The 23,342-nt window shown below is 40.2% G+C and overlaps 2 protein-coding genes across 3 annotated transcripts in view; one reads left to right on the forward strand and one right to left on the reverse strand.

Moving 5' to 3' along the window:
• Window positions 1–14,726, forward strand: part of Rxfp1 (relaxin family peptide receptor 1) — an 88,900-nt gene extending 74,174 nt beyond the window's left edge. Inside the window, exons 14-17 of the mRNA XM_042668401.1 lie at window positions 2,835–3,064; window positions 3,579–3,989; window positions 5,301–5,519; window positions 14,419–14,726. Coding sequence (XP_042524335.1) covers window positions 2,835–3,064; window positions 3,579–3,989; window positions 5,301–5,519; window positions 14,419–14,726 — 1,168 coding nt within the window. The remainder of the gene's footprint in view (window positions 1–2,834; window positions 3,065–3,578; window positions 3,990–5,300; window positions 5,520–14,418) is intronic.
• Window positions 96–23,103, reverse strand: CUNH4orf46 (chromosome unknown C4orf46 homolog). Of its 2 annotated transcripts, XR_006145593.1 has the most exons (4): window positions 22,858–23,103; window positions 21,251–21,567; window positions 20,806–20,811; window positions 96–112 (listed from the first exon to the last, which is right to left on the reverse strand). XR_006145593.1 is itself a non-coding variant. In XM_042668399.1 (2 exons), exons 1-2 carry the CDS (start codon window positions 23,035–23,037, stop codon window positions 21,412–21,414), a joined length of 336 nt encoding a protein of 111 aa, XP_042524333.1. In that variant the 5' UTR covers window positions 23,038–23,103; the 3' UTR covers window positions 20,540–21,411. The 2 variants fall into 2 exon arrangements, 1 of the variants encoding a protein (XP_042524333.1); XM_042668399.1 differs by lacking the exon at window positions 96–112 and having other exon boundaries at window positions 20,540–21,567.
• Between the last annotated feature and the right edge of the window lie 239 nt (window positions 23,104–23,342).

Here is a 23,342-nt window from a genome sequence, read left to right on the forward strand (position 1 = left end):
TGGTACTGAAACCAAAAATTTACAATACCTGGATCAGTCCCTCCATTTCTCTGGTCCCAAGGATCCAAGTAAAACCATTAAGACTTATTGGAGAAAAGGATAAACAAAACTCCTACTACATAGGAAAGGTCCCAAGGGAGGACATTACTTGGGGTGCACTGTGTAGGGGTTAAAAAGGTGTCTCAAGGAGAGAACTACTTGACGCTCAAGGTCATTGGACAGCCTACAGGTTATGTGGGTTCCAGCCCCAATCAGAGAATCCATATAGCCTGCATGAGCTCTCACGCATTCTTTAGCCCCTTGACTAGATGACCATTCCAATGCACACTTCAGGGGTCCAATCAGCCCACTGATTACAGCAAATCTTCTAGAGGCAATGGGCCATAATGTGATGTCTAAGGTCTAGGATGTGTGAGTACTCAAGGCCATGCTAATATGGTAGCTAGAGGTCAGCATACAGGACTGCTCAAAGCCATGGTGATGTGATACCTAGTACCATACACACAAGATTGCTAAAGTGGTGATGAGGGATATAGAACCTCCATGAGAGAAAACCTTTGACCTGATTGTCTAGCCAGGTAAATACTTGCTTAGTACGTACAAGGCCCTGGGTTCCATCCTCAACATGACAGGAAAAACAAAGAGATTCTAAAACATGTCCCTCCATCATGTAAGGACAGAGTGAGAACACAGTCATCTTTGAAGCAAGAAACAGGACCTCACCTGAATGGGGTGTGCTACACCTTGGCCTTGGACTTCCAGTCTCTAGAACCAATGGGAAGGCACATTATTATTCAGACCACCAAACCTATGGAATTTTCTTTACAACAGTCCAAACCAACTCACACATGACTAAGCTATAATTAATTCAAAACTTTCAGTTTGATTTTGAGTTTTCCAACATCTGGTAGAATTTCATGGGAATTTTTTTGAATCCCAGGGAATTTCTTATAACTAATAAAGATATTTTTTCCTGGTTCCAGGGCTTGAAGTCAGAGACTCATTCTTGCTAGGCTTTCTTGCTCATGACTGCTATTCTACCACTTGAGCCATACTTTTAGTCCAGTATTTTGCTAACTGAAGTGTCTGGGAGACTTCCTTGCCCAGGCTGGTTTTGAACCTTGATCTCAAATCTCAGCCTCCTGAGTAGCTAGTATTACAGGCATGAAACAGTCCACAAGATCATACACACACACACACACACACATACACACACACACACACACACACAGCCGAACACTGTGCCTGTAAAGCAAATTGATCTAGTCTGAATTCAGTTTCTACAGTTATCAGAAAACATCCTAGCAACATACCTCCACTGAAGACACATTTCCTATGCAGATGCTAACATTCGCATTCATTTGAGAATTTATATCAGATGCCTAGAAGACACTCCATAAATGAAAATACCTGGTTATCCAGGTGATGACTTTACCAAGGGAGTCCTATTGGTGAAAGAATTCCCTCAACAAATGTTCATTGACACTATAGTTGTCTTCCAAAATCTAGAGTAAGTCAGGCATACTACAAACTAATTACAGATAACATACAGTCTATAACTGAAAAGTCCCCAAAGCCTAGAGGGAAATGTTCTTGACTTTGCTCTGAAGGTCAGAAAAACAGGCCCATTGCAAAAGCCAGGATGAGGCAACAGTGCATTCACACAGGAAATTATGAAAGCCCATACACATAAAAAAGTTCATTGAACTAGTTCAATCTTTAGGTGACAAGCTATCCATTTATTTAAGCCTTAAGATATGTCTGACTCTTACATAGTTAATTTACCCGTTAGCTTCTCTTGAAACTAAATTTTTAGACCCCAGGCCTAAAATTCAAGAGTTCCAAGTTAGGTCTGACCACTCCCACTCATATGTCAAATAAAGAGATATAGTGAAGGGCAGAGAAAGAAGATATATTATGTGGGAAGACAGCACTTCAATACACCTTCCAAATACGTCTTCCAATACGTCTTCCAAAATATAGACAACAGCTTCAGGTTAAACAGGGAGAATTTGGAGACAGTGGAGAGAAATATATGCATAGTAGTTAAGACAGCTCCAAGTTGAAGGTGTGGCTTGGTTTACCCTTAGCTCAGTCTTTGTCCTTCAAGAATTCTGGGGAGTTAAAATTTTATTACTGGAATGGAACAGGAATGAAGTAGTCTATGGAATTTTGGGCTTTTTGCTTGTTTGAGGGGCAGTTTGCCTTCTACACAAGATTATTACCATTGAATCTTCCCATTTCTCCTGCAAACAAGTGATTGCAAAGGAACTGAAACAGAAAATAGCTCAAAACAAAGGACACAGATATATAAAGTTGAAGACTTGTAATTTATTCACAGGACTCAGGAAAATCATCTTTGTGTGTATGTGTATATATGCCAATCCTAGGGCTTGAACTCAAGGCCTGGGCACTCTCTCTCAGCTTTTTTGCTGAAGGCTAGTGCTCTACCGCTTTAGCCACAGCTCCACTTCTGGACTTTTTGGTGGTTAATTGGAAATAAGAGTCTCAAGAACTTTTCTGCCTAGGTTGGCTTTGAACCTTAATCTTCAGATCTTAGCCTCCTGAGTAGATTAGAGCTATAGGATTAGAGGCATGAGTCACTAATACACAGCAAAAGCATCTCAGAAGCATCTCCACACATCTTTTACTGTGAAATCAAATGAATGAGAATTAGGTTCAAGTTAAAAATTTCTGAATTCCTAATGCTTTGCATTCATCTGAATCTCATATTAACACATTTTCCCCATTGAAGAAAATGTCGAAAATATCTATGGATGGAGATATTGAATTCTTTTCAAACTTTGATCTTTCACTTTCTCTTCATACTCCAGATATTTTAAGAAATTTCAGTACTGTGGCTATGCACCACATGTTCGCAGCTGTAAACCAAATACGGACGGAATTTCATCTCTTGAGAATCTTTTGGCAAGCATTATCCAAAGAGTGTTTGTCTGGGTTGTATCTGCTGTTACCTGCTTCGGAAATATATTTGTTATTTGTATGAGACCTTATATCAGGTCTGAAAACAAGCTGCATGCTATGTCAATCATTTCTCTCTGCTGTGAGTACTTCTCGGTTAAAGAGGAACTACAGTTTTGAAATACAGGAAAAGCATTGCTATAAATTCTGTCAGTGATAGAATAATGGAATTTTTAATTTTTCTGTGTGCATGTATATGTGCATGCATGTGTGTGTGTGTGTGTGTGTGTGTGTGTGTGTGTGTGTGTGTGTACTAGTCTAAAGGCTTAAACTCAGCGCCTGAACTTTTTTACTTTTGTGTGTGTGTATGCTCAATGTGTGTTCTATCATTTGAGCCACCACTCCACTTCTGCCTTTTTGGTGGTTAATTGGTGAGCAGACTCTTATCTGACATTATCCACCAAAAAGCCAAAAGTGGAGCTGTGGCTCAAGTGGTACAGCACAATCCTTTAGCAAGAAAGCTCAGGCTCAAAGCCCAGGCCCTGAGTCCAAGCCCCAGTACTGTCACTCACACACTCAGACACACACAAATGCCTAATAAAAATTCCATTATGCCTGTTTATTCCTCTAAACATGGAAACTCTGTGACACTGTAGGTGCTGACTGCCTAATGGGAATATACTTGTTTGTGATCGGAGCCTTTGACATCAAGTTCCGGGGAGAATACAATAAGCACGCCCAGCTGTGGATGGAGAGTAGTCCTTGTCAGCTCATGGGATCATTGGCCATTCTTTCTACAGAAGTATCAGTTTTACTCTTAACATTTCTGACATTGGAAAAGTACATCTGCATTGTGTATCCTTTTAGATGTTTAAGACCTCGAAAATGCAGAACCATTACAGTTCTGATTCTCATTTGGATTATTGGCTTCATAGTAGCTTTCATTCCCCTGAGCAATAAGGAATTCTTCAAAAACTACTATGGCACCAATGGAGTGTGCTTCCCTCTTCATTCAGAAGATACAGAAAGTATTGGAGCTCAGATTTATTCAGTGGCAATTTTTCTTGGTAAGAAAATTTTATGCAAACAATGAGATAGAATTACTCACAATATGAAACTCATTATGCCTTCTATGTTTACAAATTTTTGTTTTGTACTGGGATTTGAGTTCAGTGCCTTGAGCTGACTCAGCTGGCTCTCCACATGAGCAGTGCCTCCAGACCAGCTTTTTGCTGGTAATTTTGGAGATAGAATCTAATGGACTTTTCTACAGAAGGTTGGTCTCAAACCAAGATCTCCAGGTATCAGCCTCCTGAATAGATAGCTAGAACAACAGGAATGCTACTCTTATTTTGCATCTTCTACCCAGTTTTTCCTTAGCATGAAGATAAATTCTATCAAAATACTCAACAATTTGGGGTTTCTTTTCCAAAAATCACTGCTTTGAAGCAATCAATAAAAGATTCTTCAAAAAGTAAAAAAGGACTGCTTTCTTTATTGTACTCAATAAAAGATGCTAAACTTGTATTTCACATGTTCACCTGAATAATAGCAGACAAAATATACTGTGGGTCCTTATAAAAACACACATGATATTAACATAATGGTATTTGCTATCTTTTTTTAACTCACAGGTAAGCAACACACATATTTTGCTAAAGAGCATATATTCTCAAAATGCAGCACAAAGTAATACAATTGCTTCTTAAGCTCATTAATAATAGAACACTTAACTGGCTCAAGATACTTGCTGAATGACTGTAAACTCCATTTTAATATGCCATTTTAAAATTAAGCATCTTATCATTGTTCATCACTTCAACAATATACCAACACAAAAGAACTGATAACTTCTGTGCTCCATAGTAATTGTTGTTTTTTTTTTGGGGGGGGGGGTGGTCTAGTCATGGGCCTGAACTCTGGGCCTAGATGCTGTCCCTCAGCTCTTCAGCTCAAGGCTAGCGCTCTACCACTTGAGCCACAGCGCCACTTCCAGCTTTTTTTTTCTGCTTAAGTGGTGCTGAGGAATCAAACCCAGGGCCTCATGCATGCAAGGCAAGCGCTCTACCACTGAGCCACCTTCCCAGCCCCGTAGTAATTTTTTATGTAGACAGGGTCTCAATATGTAGCCCAAGTTGGCCTCCCACTTACTATGTAGCTTAGGCTGGCCTTGAACTTGAGATTCTCTGGCCTCTGCCTTTTAAGTGCTAGGATTACAAGAATGCAATACCATGCCCACCTTAATAAATCTTTCTGAGAAGCCAAAACACCATGCTATGGTCTTTGTATCTTTCATATTAATGCTTAAAGTTATGTTTTATTAATCTGCTCATTTTGTGAATATTTATATGTTATTAACATTCTTATATTCCAAACAGGTATTAACTTGGCAGCCTTTCTCATCATCGTTTTCTCCTATGGAAGCATGTTTTATAGTGTTCATCAAAGCGCCATAACAGCCACTGAAATACGGAATCAAATTAAAAAAGAGATGATCCTTGCCAAGCGGTTTTTCTTTATCGTATTTACTGATGCGCTATGCTGGATACCCATTTTTATACTGAAATTTCTTTCACTGCTTCAGGTAGAAATACCAGGTACAACTTTTCTTTTGACAAAGAAGTAATAAATCTGTTTGGGGAGTGTTCTGTGAAGGATTATTTACATTCTTACCACTAACTAATTTCAATCTAAGTCAGAACTACATGTACTTTAAGCTGCCATTTGTAATGGCTTACTGAAAGGCATTTATTTCTCTCCATAAACTCCTAAGGGTCAGGGGCATGGTTCAAATGGTAAAGTACCTGCCTTGCAAGTTTGAGCCCTTTAATTCAAATCTTGTACTGTCAAAAAAAAATCACAAATGCCTAATAACAAAATTATTATCAGAACAAAGGAACAATGATCAAAATAATGAAATGCATGTGATTTAGAGCACATGACTTCAGACTGTAAGAAGGCATACAAGGATTAAGATCTAAATATAGCATACATCTACACTAACACTATTATTTTAAACATCATAGCTGAGATGGTGTGGATGCTGTGAAAACAATGTGGCAGAGACTCTGCCAAAAACAAATACAAGATCAACATAACTCAATCATTCTTCCACTTCTGGATAAATATCCAGGAGAACTAAAAGCAGGGACTCAAACAGATTCATAAAGTTCATCAAGTACTGCAATACCATTCACAATAGCCAAAAGGTCCAAACAAAATCCATGGCTAGATGATGAGATAAACAAGACAGACAGATGCCAGTGGCTCATGCCTGTAGTCCTAGCTACTCATGAGGCTGAGATCTAAGGATCGTGATTCAAAACCAGCCCTGTCAGGGAAGTCCATGAGACTTTTATCTCCAACAAAACACCAAAAAGCCAGAAGTAGAGCTGTGGCATAAGTGGTAAAGCACTAATCTTGAGGGGGAAAAATGCTTAGGCTTTGAGTTTGTCTCAGCCATCTTACATGAGGTCCCTGGAGTGATCAAATTTATAGAGTGCATAAAATAGTGATTGCCAGAGGCTGGAGAAGGGGAAAATGAGAGTGGTTGTTTAATAAGTATGATTCAGTTTAGGAGGTTGAGAAAATTTTAGAGATGGATGATGTTTTTGGATGCATAACAATGTGAACATACTTAATGCCAATGAACCATACATTTACAAATGGACAAAAGTTAGACAGCTATGGCAGTAAATGCCTAAAATCCATGCACTTGGGAGACTGAGGTAAGAGGATCATGAGCTCAAAGCCAATCTGGACTACACAGTGAATGAGAACCTATCTCTATAAACCAAAACAGAACAATAATGAAGTTTGAAGTAGAAAACTTTGTTATATATATGGTCAATAGTATTTCTATAATGCATATTATTACATTTTATATATAAATGATATATAAATATTTATTAGGTATGATATATAATGCAATAATATTTTTATAATCTTTATAAATTCACATTTTAAATTTATATGTGCACATAATTTTAATTTTCTTTGATCCCATTGATAGGTAAAAGTATCTTACAGATTATAAATAACAAAAAGGAACAAAAGTATTAATTAATAATTAATTAATTAACAAAAATCTGAGTATTTGGTAGCTGTGTATATATAAAGATTTTTTCCCATATATGTTTAGCCAAAGATTTTTTTATAAATATTATCTTTACGTAGTTGTATAAAGAGATTTATACAAAAAAAATAGTTAATAAGTACAATGCATCTTGATCAATGTCATTGCTTCCATCATTGTCCCCCCACAAAGGTGGTTTTTTTATCGAAATAAATACTTGATCAAAAGCCTAAAAAGGCAAACCTAGTTTTGAAATCAAATAAAAAGCAGAAACATACTTAAGATAAGTCTACAGATCCTGAGTAATATTATATGTATCGTCTAGAATTTAAAACATTTGAAAAGATATGATTTAAATACTAAACAATATAGTTTTTTCTAAAGTTAAATCATAATACTGTCATCACTTTGTAGACAATGTTTCTATTAAAGTCTCTACTTGATGCTCTACTTGGCAGAGCCCTGTTTCTTTAGGGCCCAGAACTCCTTCAAACCCTAGCACTTCAGAAAGATGTCCTAGAGCAGGGTAGACTTGATGTTTAATTATGTGACAGGAAGCTTAAGACTCAAAAGTGGGTTGGAGTAAAAGATGCAAGAACAAAGATCATACAGGAAAAGGGAACCTATACTTTTTTTTTTTTTTTTTTTTTTTTTTTTTATTGTAAAGCTACTATACAGAGGGTCACAGTTACATGAGTGAGGTTATGAGTACACTTCCTCTTGAACATTGTTACCCCCTCCATTGTTTTCCCCCTACCATCCCCTCCCTCCCTCCCTTCCCCGAGGTTCTTTTTTTTTTTTTTTTTTTGATTGTGATTAAATGATTACATAATTTCAAAGTCACAAGTTCATTCTAACTTCCCTGGAGCAAATTGTCTACCACAGTCTGTAATATATAACAGTGTTCACATGTTATATACCATATTTGTGATCAGCAGCATGAGGATATTTAGTAGTGGTTCAACCAGATGAGCGGGAGTTCTTTGTTTCTTAAGTCCTGTTAGTTTTGTCGTATCACTAACCTTTTGGATTTAGCATCCACTTATGAGGGAGACCATGTACCGTTTGTCTCTTCGTTCTTGGCTTACCTCGCTCAACATGATTCCTTCTAGCTCCATCCATTTCCCTGCAAATGCCATTATTTTGTCATTTCTAATGGCTGCATAATATTCCATTGTGTATAGATACCACAATTTTTGGATCCATTCATCTGTGGTGGGGCACCTAGGTTGTTTCCATATCCTAGCTATTGCGAACAGTGCTGCAATAAACATGGAGGTGCACGTGTCCTTGTATATTGGTTCCTGTTGTTCAGGGTAGATGCCTAGAAGTGGTATGACTGGGTCGTAAGGGAGGTCAATCTTTAGCTTTCTAAGGACCCTCCAGACTGCTTTCCAAAGTGGTTGTATAAGTGTACATTCCCACCAGCAGTGTAATAGGGTTCCTCTTTCTCCACATCCCCTCCAGCATTTGTCGTTGGCTGATTTGTGGATGTGGGACATTCTGACTGGGGTAAGGTGGTATCTCAGGGTTGTCTTTATTTGCATTTCCTTCACCACCAGGGATGATGAACATTTCCTCATGTGTTTCTTCGCCATTTTTATTTCTTCATTTGAGAAGTCCCTCTTTAGTTCCCTTGCCCATTTAGTAATTGGTTTGTTAGGTTTGGGAGGGATTAGTTTCTTGAGTTCCCTGTATATACAGGATGTTAACCCCTTGTCTGATATATTGCTGGTAAATATTTTTTCCCAATTAGTTGGTTGTCTTTCTAGCTTAGTTGCGATAGATTTAGCTGTGCAGAAGCTTTTTATTTTAAGGTAGTCCCATTTGTCGAGTCTCTCTCCAACTTGTTGTGACCCTGGGACTCTGTTCAGGAAGTTCCTTCCTGTGCCTATTAGTTCAAGTGTCTCTCCTACTCTGTCCTGCAGTAGTTTCAGAGATTCAGGTTTAATGTTAAGGTCTTTAATCCATTTTGAGTTGATGTTGGTGCATGGTGATAGGCTGGGGTCCACTTTTAGTTTTCTGCATGTGGCTGCCCAGTTTTCCCAGCACCAGCGGTTGAAGAGGCTGTGTTTCTTCCATTGTATGTCTTTGGCTCCTTTGTCGAATATCAGCTGGCTGTAGGCCTGTGGATTTATATCTGGATCTTCTATTCTGTTCCATTGGTCTTCGGGTCTGTTTTTGTGCCAGTACCATGCTGTCTTTGTGATTATAGCTCTGTAGTAGAGTTTGAAGTTCGGCATGGATAGCCCTCCCATATTGTCTTTATCCCCTAGAATTGTTTTGGCTATTCTAGGTCTTTTGTTGTTCCATATAAATTTTTGGACTGTTTTCTGTATTTCAGTGATGTACGTCATTGGGATTTTAATAGGAATTGCATTGAATTTGTATATTAATTTTGGAAGTATCACCATCTTTACTATATTAAGTCGGCCTATCCAGGAGCATGGGAGGTCTTTCCATTTCCTAGTGTCTTCTGCAATTTCTTTCTTTAACTTTTTATAGTTCTCATTAAATAGTTCTTTTACATCTTTGGTTAGGTTAATTCCTAAATATTTTATTTTTTGGGAGGTTATTGTGAATGGGGTTGCTCCCTTTATTTCCCTCTCTTCCTGTGCGTTATCAGTGTATAGGAAGGCAACTGATTTTTGTGGGTTTATTTTGTATCCTGCTATTTTGCCGAAGTGACTTATGATTTCTAAAAGTTTGGGGATGGAGTTTTTGGGATCGTGGAGGTATAGTATCATGTCGTCTGCAAAAAGGGATAGTTTCACTTCTTCTTTCCCTATGCGGATCCCTTTAATGTCTTTTTCTTGCCTTATTGCCCTGGCTAAGGGTTCTAGGACTATGTTGAAGAGGAGTGGAGACAGTGGACATCCTTGCCTTGTTCCTGTTTTTAGGAGGATTGGTTGTAGCTTTTCCCCATTAAGTATAATATTGGCTATTGGTCTGTCATAAATGGCTTTTATTGTTTTTAGAAATGTTCCTTCTATTCCTATTTTCTCCAGAGCTTTTAGCATGAATGAATGTTGAATTTTATCAAAGGCCTTTTCTGCATCTGTGGCGATAATCATGTGATTCTTGACCTTGGCTCTGTTGATATGCTGGATTACATTTATTGACTTACGTATGTTAAACCATCCCTGTGTCTCTGGGATGAAGCCTACCTGATCATAGTGTATTATTTTTTTTATGTGTTTCTGGATTCTGTTAGCTAGAATCTTGTTAAGGATCTTTGCATCTGTGTTCATCAAGGAGATTGGCCTGTAATTCTCCTTTTTGGTTGGGTCTTTGCCTGGTTTGGGGATGAGTGTGATATTGGCTTCGTAGAATGAGTTTGGGATAGCTCCCTCCTTCTCTGTTTCTCTGAAGAGCTTGAGGAGTATGGGTATTAGTTCTTCTTTAAAGGTCTTATAGAATTCTGCTGTGAATCCATCTGGTCCTGGGCTTTTTTTTGTTGGAAGACTTTTGATAGCTTCCTGTATCTCATTATAGGATATTGGCTTATTTAATTGGTTAACTTCTTCTTTGCTCAGTTTGGGTAACTTGTATTTCTCTAAAAATGCATCCATTTCCGCCAGATTTTCTTCCTTTAGAGAGTATAGCTTTTGAAAGTAGTCTGTTAGAATTGTTTGGATATCTTGGGTACGTGTTGTGATGTTTCCCGTGGCATCCCTAATCCTATTAATATGGGTTTCCTCTCTTCTTTTTTTAATTAATCTTGCCAACGGGCCATCAATTTTGTTTATTTTTTCAAAGAACCAGCTTTTTGTTTGGTTTATTTTGGTTATGGTTTTCTGATTTTCTAATTGGTTAATCTCTGCTCTCAATTTGGTTATCTGGCTTCGTCTAGTAGCTTTAGGTCCCATTTTTTCTTGTTTTTCTAGCTGTTTTAGTTGCAACATGAGATTATTTACTTGGTCTGTCTCCATTCTCTTGATGTGGGCACTGAGGGCAATAAATTTGCCCCTCAGGACTGCTTTTGCTGTGTCCCACAAGTTTCTTTGTGAGGTGTTTTCATTTTCATTGAGTTCTAGGAAATGCTTTATTTCTTCTCTGATCTCTTCTGTTACCCAGGCCTTGTTAAGGAGTGTGCTGTTCAATTTCCATGTATTAGAGAAATTTCTGCGGTATGCTTTGTTATTGAGAGCTAGCTTGATTCCACTGTGGTCAGATAGGATACAGGGGATTATGTCGATCCCTTTGTATTTGCTTAAGTTCCTTGAATGAACTATGATATGGTCTATTTTGGAGAAAGTTCCATGAGCTGCTGAGAAGAATGTGTACTGTGTTGTTTTAGGGTGAAATACTCGGTAGATGTCAGTTAATTCCGCTTGAAGTATGGCCTCACTTAATTCGGTAGCTTCTTTGCCAATCCTCTGGTTGGTAGACCTGTCCTTTGGTGAGAGTGGCGTGTTAAAGTCTCCTAGTATTATTGTATTGGGATCTATTTTATTCTGTAAGTTTGAGAGCATTTGTTTAACATATCTGGGTGCACCGATATTTGGGGCATATAAGTTGATGATGGTTATATCCTCCTCTTGGATTGTTCCCTTTATTAATATGTAATGTCCGTCCTTGTCTTTCTGTACTGATTTTAATGAAAAGTTTATTTTGTCAGATATCAGGATAGCTACACCTGCTTTCTTATTGGGGGAATTTGATTGGTAGATCCTTTTCCACCCCTTCACTCTGAGTTTGTTTGTATGTTTGGCTGAGAGGTGGGTCTCCTGAAGGCAACAGATGGATGGGTCTTGTTTTCTGATCCAGTCCTCAGTTCGTTTTCTTTTAATTGGCGAATTCAGCCCATTTATATTAAGAGAAAGTATAGAGAGATGCATTGTTGTCCCTGCCATTCCGTTTTCCTAAGTTTTTCTTCTTTCCTTTCCTCCTGTGCTTGCTCAGTTAGACTTTGAGTAATGCCTGTTTGGGGCAGGTCCCAGTTCCTGGTTGCTTTCTTCAGGTTGTGTCCCCCCTCTTAGAATTCTTTGTAATGCTGGCTTAATGTTTATGTATTCATTTAGTTTTTCTTTGCTATTAAAAGTTTTCAGTTCTCCATCGAATGTGAATGCTAGCTTTGCCGGGTATATCAGTCTGGGTTGGCAGTTATTGGCTCTCAGGGCTCGTATGGTGCTTTCCCAGGCTTTTCTTGCATTCATTGTTTGTGTGGAGAGATCTGCAGTGATTCTAATTTTTTTCCCGTTGTAGTATAGCTCCTTCTTCATTTTTGCTGCATGCAGGATTGTTTCCTTATTATTCAGATCCATCATTGTTACTATTATGTGCCTAGAAGTGTTTCTCCTGGGATCTTGCTTGTTGGGTGTTCGATAAGCTTTTGTGATGTAGTTAAGATGGTCGTTTTTGAGGTGGGGAAAATTTTCATTGACTATCTTGTTAAATAGGTGTTGCATTCCCTTGCTCTGGAATTCCTCACCTTCGTCCACTCCGATTATGCGAAGGTTAAATTTTTTAGCATTATCTGCTTGCTCTTGAATTTCCCTTTGGTTTAATTTGAGTGATTTTTCCATATCTGTCACTTTTTGGTCCAGTTGGTGTATTCTGTCTTCTGTATCTGACACTCTACCTTCCATTTCATTCACTCTGTTGACCGTGGCTTCTATTGTGGTTTGCATGATGGAAATGGATCCCTTTATGGATTCAATGTTGGTTCTCAGAGTACTGATCTCACCTCTCAATGAGGTGATATCAGTATGCATTACCTCTAATTTGGCGTTTATCTCACTTCTTACTGAGGTTTGTGCAGCTTCTATTTTTGCATCCAATTTTTGTTTGATATCCTGTATATCTTTTGATAGTTCATCCTTGTGCTCTTTCAATTTCTGATCCATTTCTCGCTTTATTTCTTGAGTCATTGCCTCCAGCAACCCTTGGATGTAGTTTTTGTCTTCCATTCCTGCTTTGCTCCCACTGGGGCTCTCCCCTGCGTGGCTGCTGGCTTTTGAGGTGAGCTTGCTGTCCTGGGTAGTGGTAAACCTTGTGATTTTTCTCTGTGATTTTCGCATGGGGGTTCAGGAGACTGCTCTTCAATCTTGTTTTGGTGTGTCTGTCTTTGCTTGGTTGCTGATTCTCTATTGGTAGAGAGAGTCTGTGTCTGATCTGGATTCTGTTGGGAGCCTATTTCCAGCTGCTATTCACTTAGGATTCTCAGCTCTCTGCTGTAGCAATTCCCGCCTTTGGAAGGGTTGAGCAGCCTAGACTGCTTGTGTTTGCTCCTGCGGGTGCTCTTGGGAAGATCAGATGTTCTGGATGCACTCTCCCAAATACTGGAGTCTGCTATGGGCTCCTGATGTGTTTTTGTTTGTTTTGGGCTGGTTGTGGGCTTGAACTCTAGGTTTGGGTGCTGTCCCTCAGCTCTTCAGCTCAGGGCTGGCACCCTACCATTTGAGCCACAGCCCCACTTCTGACCCTTTTTGCTTTGTTCAGGCGCCGGTCCCCTGGCCTGGTTCCGGCCCCAGCCTGGAGCGCGCTCGTTAGGCCTGTGCTAATGTGTATACCACCTTGGTTATGCAGCCTGGAGGACACAGTTCAAATTTCTTCTACTGTTGGTAGTCTTGACCCAGGGGCACTGTTCCTGGCTTGAGCATTTAAGCTCCCTTCCCGGGGCGCTCTTGCTCTGGCCTGGCCAGCAGAGTGTGCTCCACCGGCTGGTGGGGCTCTTGAACAGTTCCCAGTTTTAGTGGGTCCTGTGGTCCGGGTGTTGGGGTAGGGAGTCTAGGTCAGGGTCTGGGGATTCCCTCCAGCTCTGGTCTCCCTTGATGGATTCCCTGTCCCCTGATGGGTACTCACCCTGTAGGTCGTCAGTTGTTGTTGCAGTCCGAGTTCAGTTGGGGTGGTTGCGGGCTGGGTTGGGCGGCCCCCCGCCGGGTCGTTGCGATCGCGACAGGTCCCTTTGTGGCGCTGCTGGTGCCGGGCGGCTTTGGCGGGATGGAGCCTCTCCGCTCCGGTGGAGAGTGATGGGTGGGGTGGGATCCTCCTGGAGACTCCCGGCTGGTAGGTTTCTCTGTTCCTGGCGATCCACTGTTCTGCAATCCGGTACCTGGTGATCTGCAAGCAGCCCCCTGTGTCTCTGTGGCTCCGGCAGCCCCTGCCGGGCCGGCTGGCCGGCGGCTTGGCGCACTGCCGCGCGGCCAGTAAAGGTTGGGGGAGGGGTCTTCGCTCTTCTCTGTTCTGAAATTCTTCTTTTCCTCTCTTTCTTTTTTTGTTATTTTCCACCTCTGGTTTTTCTCTGAGTGTTCGTCTTTTTGTTGTTGTCGGTCTCTTGGGGAGATTAAAGGTTGGAACTCAAACTCTCTTTTTGGTTGGAGAGAGCTGTGGCGTTTCCCTACTGCCCCGTCGCCATCTTGAGAACTCTCCCGGGAACCTATACTTTTGTGGATATTTATCTCATTTTTCTTTTCTAGGTACCATTACCTCTTGGGTGGTAATTTTTGTTCTGCCAATCAACAGTGCTTTGAACCCAATTCTCTATACTCTGACCACAAGACCATTCAAAGAAATGATCCATCAGATTTGGTACAACTACAGACAAAGAAGGTCCATTGACAGCAAAGGAAGTCAGAAAACGCAAGCTCCATCATTCATTTGGGTGGAAAAGTGGCCCATGCAGGAGATGCCATCTGATTTAGGGAAGCCAGCTGCTTTCACAGACCCCTGTGAAATGTCACTCATTTCTCAATCAGCCAGGTTCAATTCCCTGTCCTGTCTCTGAAAATCTGAAACCAATTTCTTCACAGAGAGTACTATGGGGTGCTTCAGGAGGGACATACAGGAGTGAAATTAATGTCACAAAATTAATAATTTATAACAACGACTAAGACAAGTTAGATTACAAGGACCTAAGAAAAAATAAAAGTAGCCAGTTCACATCGAGAGAAATAACTGTATTGGCAATGTGTATATATTAGGACCTATCTTATTTAGGAAGTTAGTAAAATCTACTTCAGTGAGGAATTAATTCTTCTAACATGCATTTACTGAGTACTCCCATACATGATAAAGTGCTAAAAGTGGACAAAACAGAACCTTTCACTCTGTAAACTGTGCTGAAACTAAAGACTAGACAAAGACATCTACAGCTCCTGCATTAAAGCACAGCTTCTTTGGTTGTATCAGCAAACACAAGAATCAGGATTAATTATTGCAAATAAGGGAAACCATGGGACCTATGTTTCTTTGGGCCTGGCTTACTTCACTTAATATAATTTTTTTCTAAGTCTTTCCATTTCCTAACAAATGGGGCAATGTCATTCTTTCTGATGGAGGCATAGAATTCCATTGTGTATGTATACCACATTTTCTTGATCCATTCATCTACTGAGGGGCATCTAGGTTAGTTCCATATCTTAGCTATGGTAAATAATGCTGCAATAAACATAGATGTGCTAGTAGCTTTAGTATGGTCTTGTTTGTGATCATTTAGGTAAATGTCCAAGCAGAAATGTCAGATAAGATGATGTTAAGCGAAATGAACTCCAAGATAGGAACACAAGTGGTTTTTTTCTTCCTTGCTGTTGTTTCTGACGTATTTATAAGGTACCATGTGATTTTTTTTGTTGCTTTGTATGTCCCTCCCCCATAGTATAACCCCTGTTTTCACTATATTTGATGTTGATGTAATTTGGGGAGGGGAAGGGAAAAAACAATGTTTAAATAGGGATACAGGTTGACCCATTGCAACAATGAGATGTACAAGACGCTATGTTGAAAAACGAACTTTACAATTTAGGCGGGGGTGAGGGGGGTTGAAGGGAGTAGGGGTGGGGAGGTACAGTTGAGGAGGTGAGGGGGACGGGATGGTAGGCAAAAAACAAAGGAGGAGGCAACAGCACTGGATAAGAAATGTACTCATTACCTTGCTCATGTAACTGTAACCCCTCTGTACAGTATTTTCACAATTAAAAAAATGTATTAAAAAAAGAATCAGGATTAAGGTTTTAGGACATTCAGTGTAATGGCATAAGAAAAAAAGAGTATTCAAAAAGTATAACTATCCTCTTTTAAGAATGCTTATCTGTCTTCAAGTCTCCACACAATGACAGCCAATATGGCATATTTATCATTACAAACACAGGATGCTTAGCTATAAATACAAAAGCACCTGTCTCAATTCCTACCAAGGTTTCTTTTTGGTTTGCTTTAAGTGAGCAGCAGTATATGGGATTGAAATGAAAAAGTAGAAGATTTAGGGATAAAGTGGTGGATATGACACACAGCCAATAACATGTTATCTTTTTTTTTCTTTTTTTAACATGTTATCTTATTTCCATAGTGCCCGGTTCCTACTCAAATGTTTCTTCTTCCCAGTGAAAATAACAAGAGTCTCATTTACACAAGCCCTCCAGGAATCAGTGCAAAGCCCAGGAGAGGAGCCCAGTACTATCATAACCTCCCTCCAAGAGGACTCCATTGGATTCCAGCCACTTTTTTTTTTTCACACCAGTCCTGGGGCTTGAACTCAGAGCCTGGGAACTGTCCTTGAGTTTTTGTGCTCAAGGCTAGTAGTCTACCATTTGAGCAACAGTGCACAAGTGTTTAATTGGAAAAAAGAGTCACACAAAGCCAGGTACCTGTGGCTTACATCTGTAATCCTAGCTACTTGGGAGGGTGAGATCTAAGGATCATCGTTCAAAGCCAGCCTGGTCAGAAATGAACCCGTGAGACTCTTATTTCCAATTAACCCCTCAAAATCTGGAAGTAGAGCTATGACTCGAAGTGATAGAGCACTAGCCCTGAGCAAAAGAACTCAGGGACAGTGCTCAGTCCCTGAGTTCAAGTCCCACAACTGACTGAGGGAAGAAAAAAAGTCTCACAGACTTTCTTCCTGGGCTGGCTTGGAGCTGTGATCCTCAAATCTCAGCCTCCTGAGTAGCTAGAATTACAGGTATGAACCACCAGTGTTTCTTCCACAGCTTTCCTTTCACTTTCAAATAAACTGTTTACTTTTAAAGTTTCCTTTTAATTCTTTAATGAGTAAAGAAAACCATTGCTTAGATGGTATCACAGCCATTCACCCGCCAAATAGAGAAATAATAAAGAAAAGTGATTACATGGCAGCTGTGAGAAATAAAGTACTTGAGTACATCTTCAGTTGTCTCCAAGGGTACAGACACCACCTTCATGTGTAATAGGGAGAATTAGGAGGTAGGGGTGAGAAAACTATGCACAGTTCTAAGTGATAGGTATAGCCTGGTTGATTATTAGCTTAGTCCTTGACTCTGGAGACCTGATGGATAGCCTATAACTTTTGACTGTTCTCTTCAAGACCGTAAGAAGATGACATTGCTTGTCTGAGAGGCAGTTTGCCTTTGGCTGCAAGATGCTTAATGGTGACTCTTGATTTTTTCTGGAGCCCAAGATGGTTGTGAAGGTTGTGCAGAAATGAATGACTCATACAAAGAGCACAGATGCCAAGTTGGGAGGAGGGGAATACTGAATGTCAGGCTTTTAGTTAATTCACAGGCCCAGTAAAACCACCTTTTAGGTTGGCTCTTACAAATAACATTCAATAATGTAACTATGTACATTTTAATTTTAATGTGTCCAGTGCATCTTGATCAGTCTCTTCCATCCTTTTCCAGTTTAGAAGTCATATTACTAATACAAAATAATAGAATAAAAAAGTTTTTCTAAAAAGAATATCTAAAAAAGACAATAAACATGGAAATCAGTACAAAAACAAATCCTAGGGCTGGGAAGGTGGCTCAGTGGTAGTGTTTGCCTTACATGCATGAGGCCCTGGGTTCAATTCCTCAGCACCACATAAACAGAAAAAGCCAGAAGTGGTGCTGTGGCTCAAGTGGTAGAGTGCTAGCTTTGAGCTAAAGAGCTGAGAGACAGCACCTAGGCCCAAGAGTTCAAGCCCTAGGACCAAAAAAAAAAAAAATCCTACCTCCCTCCAAAAAAAAATCATGACCATGCTGGGTGTTGTTGGCTCACCCCTGTAATCCTAGCTACTGAGGAAGCTGAGATTTGAGGATTATTGTTCAAAGCTAACCCTGGCAGGGAAGTCCATGAGACTGAGTTCAATCCAGTATGTGGGCGCACACGCACATACTCGCATGCACACGCGCGCGCACACACACACACACAAATATCCTAACCCACTGAAGGGTAAATAAAGTTAATTAGGTTTCCTCACCCTAACTTCCAGAAGTGTTTGGACAAATACTTCCCAAGGACTGTGATTTATCTGGTTTAGTGTGTTCATGTACAAATCTCTACCTTAGGAAACTTCAAAGGCATACTTGGGCAAATAATACTACTTGTGTCTAGTTGTGAGTATAACCAGGCAAAATTGTGAGAGAGGAGGCTGATGGACAGAATGTGAGCTTGTGAATAGAATGAGGCTACTGGTGGTACGAGTCTGTCTCTGAGTCTATGCTAATGTGATGTTATTAAGGTGTATGCTGCTGCTGCCAAGTCTATGTACTGGAGTGCCTGTGAATAAAGCATGACCGCCATTCTCACCTTGTCTGGCATTTCTCTTGGCCTATACAAATCAAATAATAACCTGTAACAACACATCTGTTTAAGGATCTTAGAAATAAAAACTGATGGACACAATGGTACATGCCTATAATCCCAGCTACTGAAGAGGCTGAAGCAGGAAAATCCTGAGTTCCAGATCAACTTGAGAAAAATTAGCAAGACCTTATCTCAAAAAACACAAAATGAAAATGGCTTGGAGCATAGCTCAAGTTGTATATCACTTATCTAGCAGTTCCAAGTCCTGGATTCAATGACCAGCAGTGAGAAAAGGAATATGTTGAATTTTCAAAACATCCATCTGAAACTCCTTTTAACTGTTAAATTTTTTTGTTGTGCTGGCACCGGGGTTTGAATTCAGAACCTAACACTTGAGATTTTTTTCACTCACTACCACTTAAACTACACCTACACTTCTGGCTTTTTGATGGTTAAACTGAAGAAAAGTCTCATACTTTTCTACCAAGGTAGGCTTTGAATCTCAATCCTAAAATCTCAACCTTCTGAGCAGCTACGATTATAGGTGTGAGCCATTAGCACCTGGCTCTTAAAATATTTTTAATGATTTTCTATCTACCAAACCCACTCACTTTCCAGCCCTTCTACATGTCGTCTAGCTCCTACCAGTTTCTATAGGAAGTACAACAGAAACACCAAGTTAATCCAGACACAGGGCAAGGTTTTCTTTTTTAAAAAGATAACTTGGGGCAACAATTGGTGGCTCACACCTGTAATCCTAGCTACTCAGGACACTGAGAACTGAGGATCAGGTTTGAAGCCATCCCAGACAGGAAAGTCTATGAGACTCTAATCTCCAACTACTAAAAGTCCAGAAGTGGCTCAAATGGTATAGTTCTAGACCTGACTAAAAAATCTAAGGGATAATGCCCAGGCCCTGAGTTCCAGCCCCAGTATGAGTACAAAATAAAAGAAGTTTTAAAATAATAAACCCAAAGAAATGAAAATCTTGCTTTTTATAAGAATTTATTTTTATGCATTTTTAAAAATCACAACGTTCAGAATACACAAGAAAATGTAAGAAAAATATTTTTCTTATACTGAAGTAAACATCTTTTTGGTATAGAAAACACACCATATGTGTGGCTTTTAGATTAAAAAAAAAAAATCAAGAATTATGGCCTAACATGCTAAATAAAACCATTCGTGCTTTTTTTGGTCCATCCATTTGTCCCCTATTGCAGCTCCACTGTGAGGTTTTTAAACAAAGTTCTTTACATATCAAGAGATCTACAAAGACTTAAAGACACCACATCAGAGACACCCAAAACTCATAAATAGATGCCTTCATTGTTAACAGATGATACAAACCATGAAAAAGCAACATAGGACACAACATAGCTAAAATAAAACATTGTCAGTATGGTCAAATCATACAAAAACATTACATCACTAAAATTTGACACATTAGAAACAAACTTCAGAAGTTATTAGGTAAATAACTTGGAAAGTTCTAATAAGAATAACACAAAGCCCTAATTTGATAAGGCAATTCAAACATAAAAATATTAAATGTGAGAAATCAACTTTAAAAATAAATTGGGAACTGGATACTGGTTGGTGGCTCACACCTATAATCCTAGCTACTCAGGAGGCTGAGATCTGAGGATCTCTATTCAAAGTCAGCCCAAGAAAGTCCATGAAATCCTTATCTCTCAGTAACCACCAAAAAGCTAGAAAGAAGTAGAGTTGTAGCTCAAGTGGTAGAGCACTAGTCTTGAGCAAAAAAGTTCAGGGACTGAAATTAGGCCAAATTTAAGTCCCAAGACTAGTAGGAAAAAACAATGGAGGAAAGAGGACACATTTTCTGTGTTTTTTTGTTGTTTTTTTTTTTTTGGTCTGATCGTGGGGCCTGAACTCTGGGCCTGGGCACTGAACCTCAGCTCGTCAGCTCAAGGCTAGCACTCTACCACTTGAGCCACAGCGCCACTTCCAGCTTTTTTCTTATGTGGTGCTGAGGAATCGAACCCAGGGCCTCAGGCATGCAAGGCAAGCGCTCTACCACTGAGCCACCTTCCCAGCCCGAGGACACATTTTCTCTAGACATATTTTCATTTTCTAAAATAAAACCTTTTCCAAAAAACATCACACAATGGGAAAATTTATTTATCATCTATTCTGAAACGTTATCAAAATGCAAGTTACCATGCTGAGGGTGGTAGTGTGTATACCTGTAGACCCAGCATTTATGAAGGCTAAGGCAGGAGTACCAGGAGTTTGAGGTTAGCCTTGTCTACATAGTGAGATCCTATTTCAAAACAGAAGAGAAAAAAAAAAGAAGAAACAAAAAACTCAAGTCCCCATAAGGAGACTTTACATAAATGAACTTCAGATTCATACATTTTTTACAAAAATAATCTTGTCTTCATGCTTTAAAAAAAAAAAGAAGAAGAAGAAAAAGTAATTTTTAAATATGTTTGCGAAGTGTTTTACTCAACGAAACTTTGGGAGTGTCAGGTGACGGTTTCAGGTGCCTCGGTTCTAGAAGTCATAAAACTTATCTCTGTTCCAGAGAACTTAGCTGAGGGAACTGATATACACTGGCAAACTTAATCAAGTCCTTTGAAAGTTGTAACATGAAACTCAGCTTCACTCTTCTGGCATTCTCAGCATCTTCCAAAGTAATTATCTGGTCATACCATGGCACTGTTAAAATTATCTACTGAGAAAAATAACTTTCAGAAAGGAATCTGAAAACGTTTAAAGAACAGAAACTATTTAAGGATAAACATACTTGTCAACATTAAAAAAATCACATCAATAGTCTACTTGCACAAAAGTCTAGAAAACCAAGAAAAATTTCATTTTGAATACACAGAAATACTGGAGATTGTGCTATATATGTAGTACATGTGCAAATCGATATGAGAAGGTGAATTATACAGTCATAATTAGTTGTCAGGTTTCAGAGAATCATAGCCTTCTTTCAAGAGGTCTCTCCACGTCTTAAGGAAGCGTGCATTTTCTGTACATTTAAGGGCAATCTCTTCCACTTGAGCTGATACTGCAGATGTGGCTTCAAGAAGTTTGGTTAATGAAAACGCTGCCTGAAATTATATATATAAAAAAAAGTCAAATAGGTGAATTTTTTTTGTTCTTTTTGTGGTGGTGGGAATTGAAGCCAGGGCCTTGTGCACTGTAGGTGAAAGCTCTATCAACTGAGCTATATCCCAAATCCCAGATATTTATTTTTTTAAATTCTTATTTCCTTTGATAGACTAAAAATAGCTAAAAACTTTGACTCTAAGGCCCAAGTGTTTTTCTTTCAACATGATGGGTTTTCAAAGTAAAACACTAGGCTCTTTCACTGAACCTAAAAAAGTCTCTAACCCTATACCTTGCACATGCTTACGCACAGGATTTACCACTGTACTCTAACTCTGGGCCTGAAATTTGAGGAAACACATCTCCTAGAAAAAATATTCATTATGAGTAAAACGTAAGTCACTATTTAATTGAAAAACACACTAGAATCTCATTTAGCTCAACAAAACAACTTGACTGCAGGTACCAGAATATTTTAGATCACAAAAATGTAGAGCAAAAAAACACTCTAGGCTCTGACAAGCATCGACAAAATCACACAAATTCGAAAATTTCCACTTCTTGGTGGAACATCTCTTTTAATCAGTGTTCTTCGGCTAAGAGATAAAATAGCACTACCTAGAGAACACATCAGTCTTTCATTCTACATATTTACTTGTAACCGGTTTTGTTCTGAAAAAAAAATAATAAACCCCAGAGGAACATTTTGCTTCCTCGCAAAAAAAAAAAAAAAAAAAGCAAGTGTCCAAATATGAGCTAATGAAGTTCAGTTCCCAATTCTGCACACAAAGGTCAATTCCACAAAGCTCTCCCAAGAAGGTTCAACCGTACAAACTTCAATCTACTTGCATAAATACTGCAAGTGTCAGCCCTCCAGCTGGACGAGGGTTCGAGTGGCAGGTGTTGTTTTGGGGAATTTGGGATTTTACTCCACTCAGTATGCATTCTAGAAAGCAGAGACAGCAATCAGAGACGGGCAGCAAAGGTAGTGAAACCAACAGGGCAGGGCCGGGGCTAGGCCCTCCAAGCCGATCCAGCACAGAGGAAAGCATTCCCAGCTGGCTGTGGGCAGGTGGCCAACTGGCACATCAGGAGGAAAACCAAGGGCCGAGAGCCACCTCGGGGGTGCAGAAGACCGCGCGCGGTTTCGGGTTACTTGACCCCGGTGATTGGAAACAGAAGGACCAGAAGAAAGCCGAGGGAGGCCGCTAGTCCCTCCGGCGGCGGGCATCGCCGCGGGCCGAGCCCGCCCGGGAGCCGCAGCCTCGCCCGGGTCCCGGCCCGACACTTACGTCTCCGATCTGCAGCTCCACTTCCTCCAGAGGGTCCACCTCTCCGTCGCCGTTCCGGCTCGGAGCCCGCCAACCCGAACTTACGCCGGAGGAGGGTGCTGAAGACGCGTCCGAAGACGAGGGAAAAGAGGGAGGCGGCGGAGGCGGCGAGCAAACCTGAAACTCCTCTACGTCAGCCATGGGGAAAGGGCTAGGACCGTGGAGAGGGACTGGGACGGCCGAACCGCCACCAACTGTCTTTCAACCACGCGCGCCCAAAGCCAAAGGCTCCGCCCCCTCCCTCCCGAAGTCCTGCCCCTTCTCCCCCTGAGTCTCCGCCCCGAAACACAAAGACTTTTCATTCTTCCGGACAGCCAGGCAGCTGTCAATCAAGTCACCTTGGGCGGCTCCCCGCCCCCTGCTCAAACATCTATGGGGCTCTTGGGACGCTGTAGTAAGAACACTACAACTCCCAAAATGCTGTGCGATGCGCCCCGCCTCCTATT

Source organism: Dipodomys spectabilis, unplaced genomic scaffold, assembly GCF_019054845.1.
Source record: "Dipodomys spectabilis isolate Male_0828 unplaced genomic scaffold, ASM1905484v1 ptg000436l, whole genome shotgun sequence".
In the NCBI taxonomy this organism is placed as follows: Eukaryota; Metazoa; Chordata; class Mammalia; order Rodentia; family Heteromyidae; genus Dipodomys; species Dipodomys spectabilis.

What these genes read in the sequence shown, in the direction of transcription:
- CUNH4orf46 (XM_042668399.1), bottom strand. Translation starts at nt 23,037, where the DNA reads ATGGCTGACGTAGAGGAGTTTCAGGTTTGCTCGCCGCCTCCGCCGCCT. An exon ending in TGGAGCTGCAGATCGGAGAC is followed by an intron (nt 21,568 to 22,857) that starts GTAAGTGTCGGG and finishes ATATAATTTCAG; the next exon opens with GCAGCGTTTTCATTAACCAA.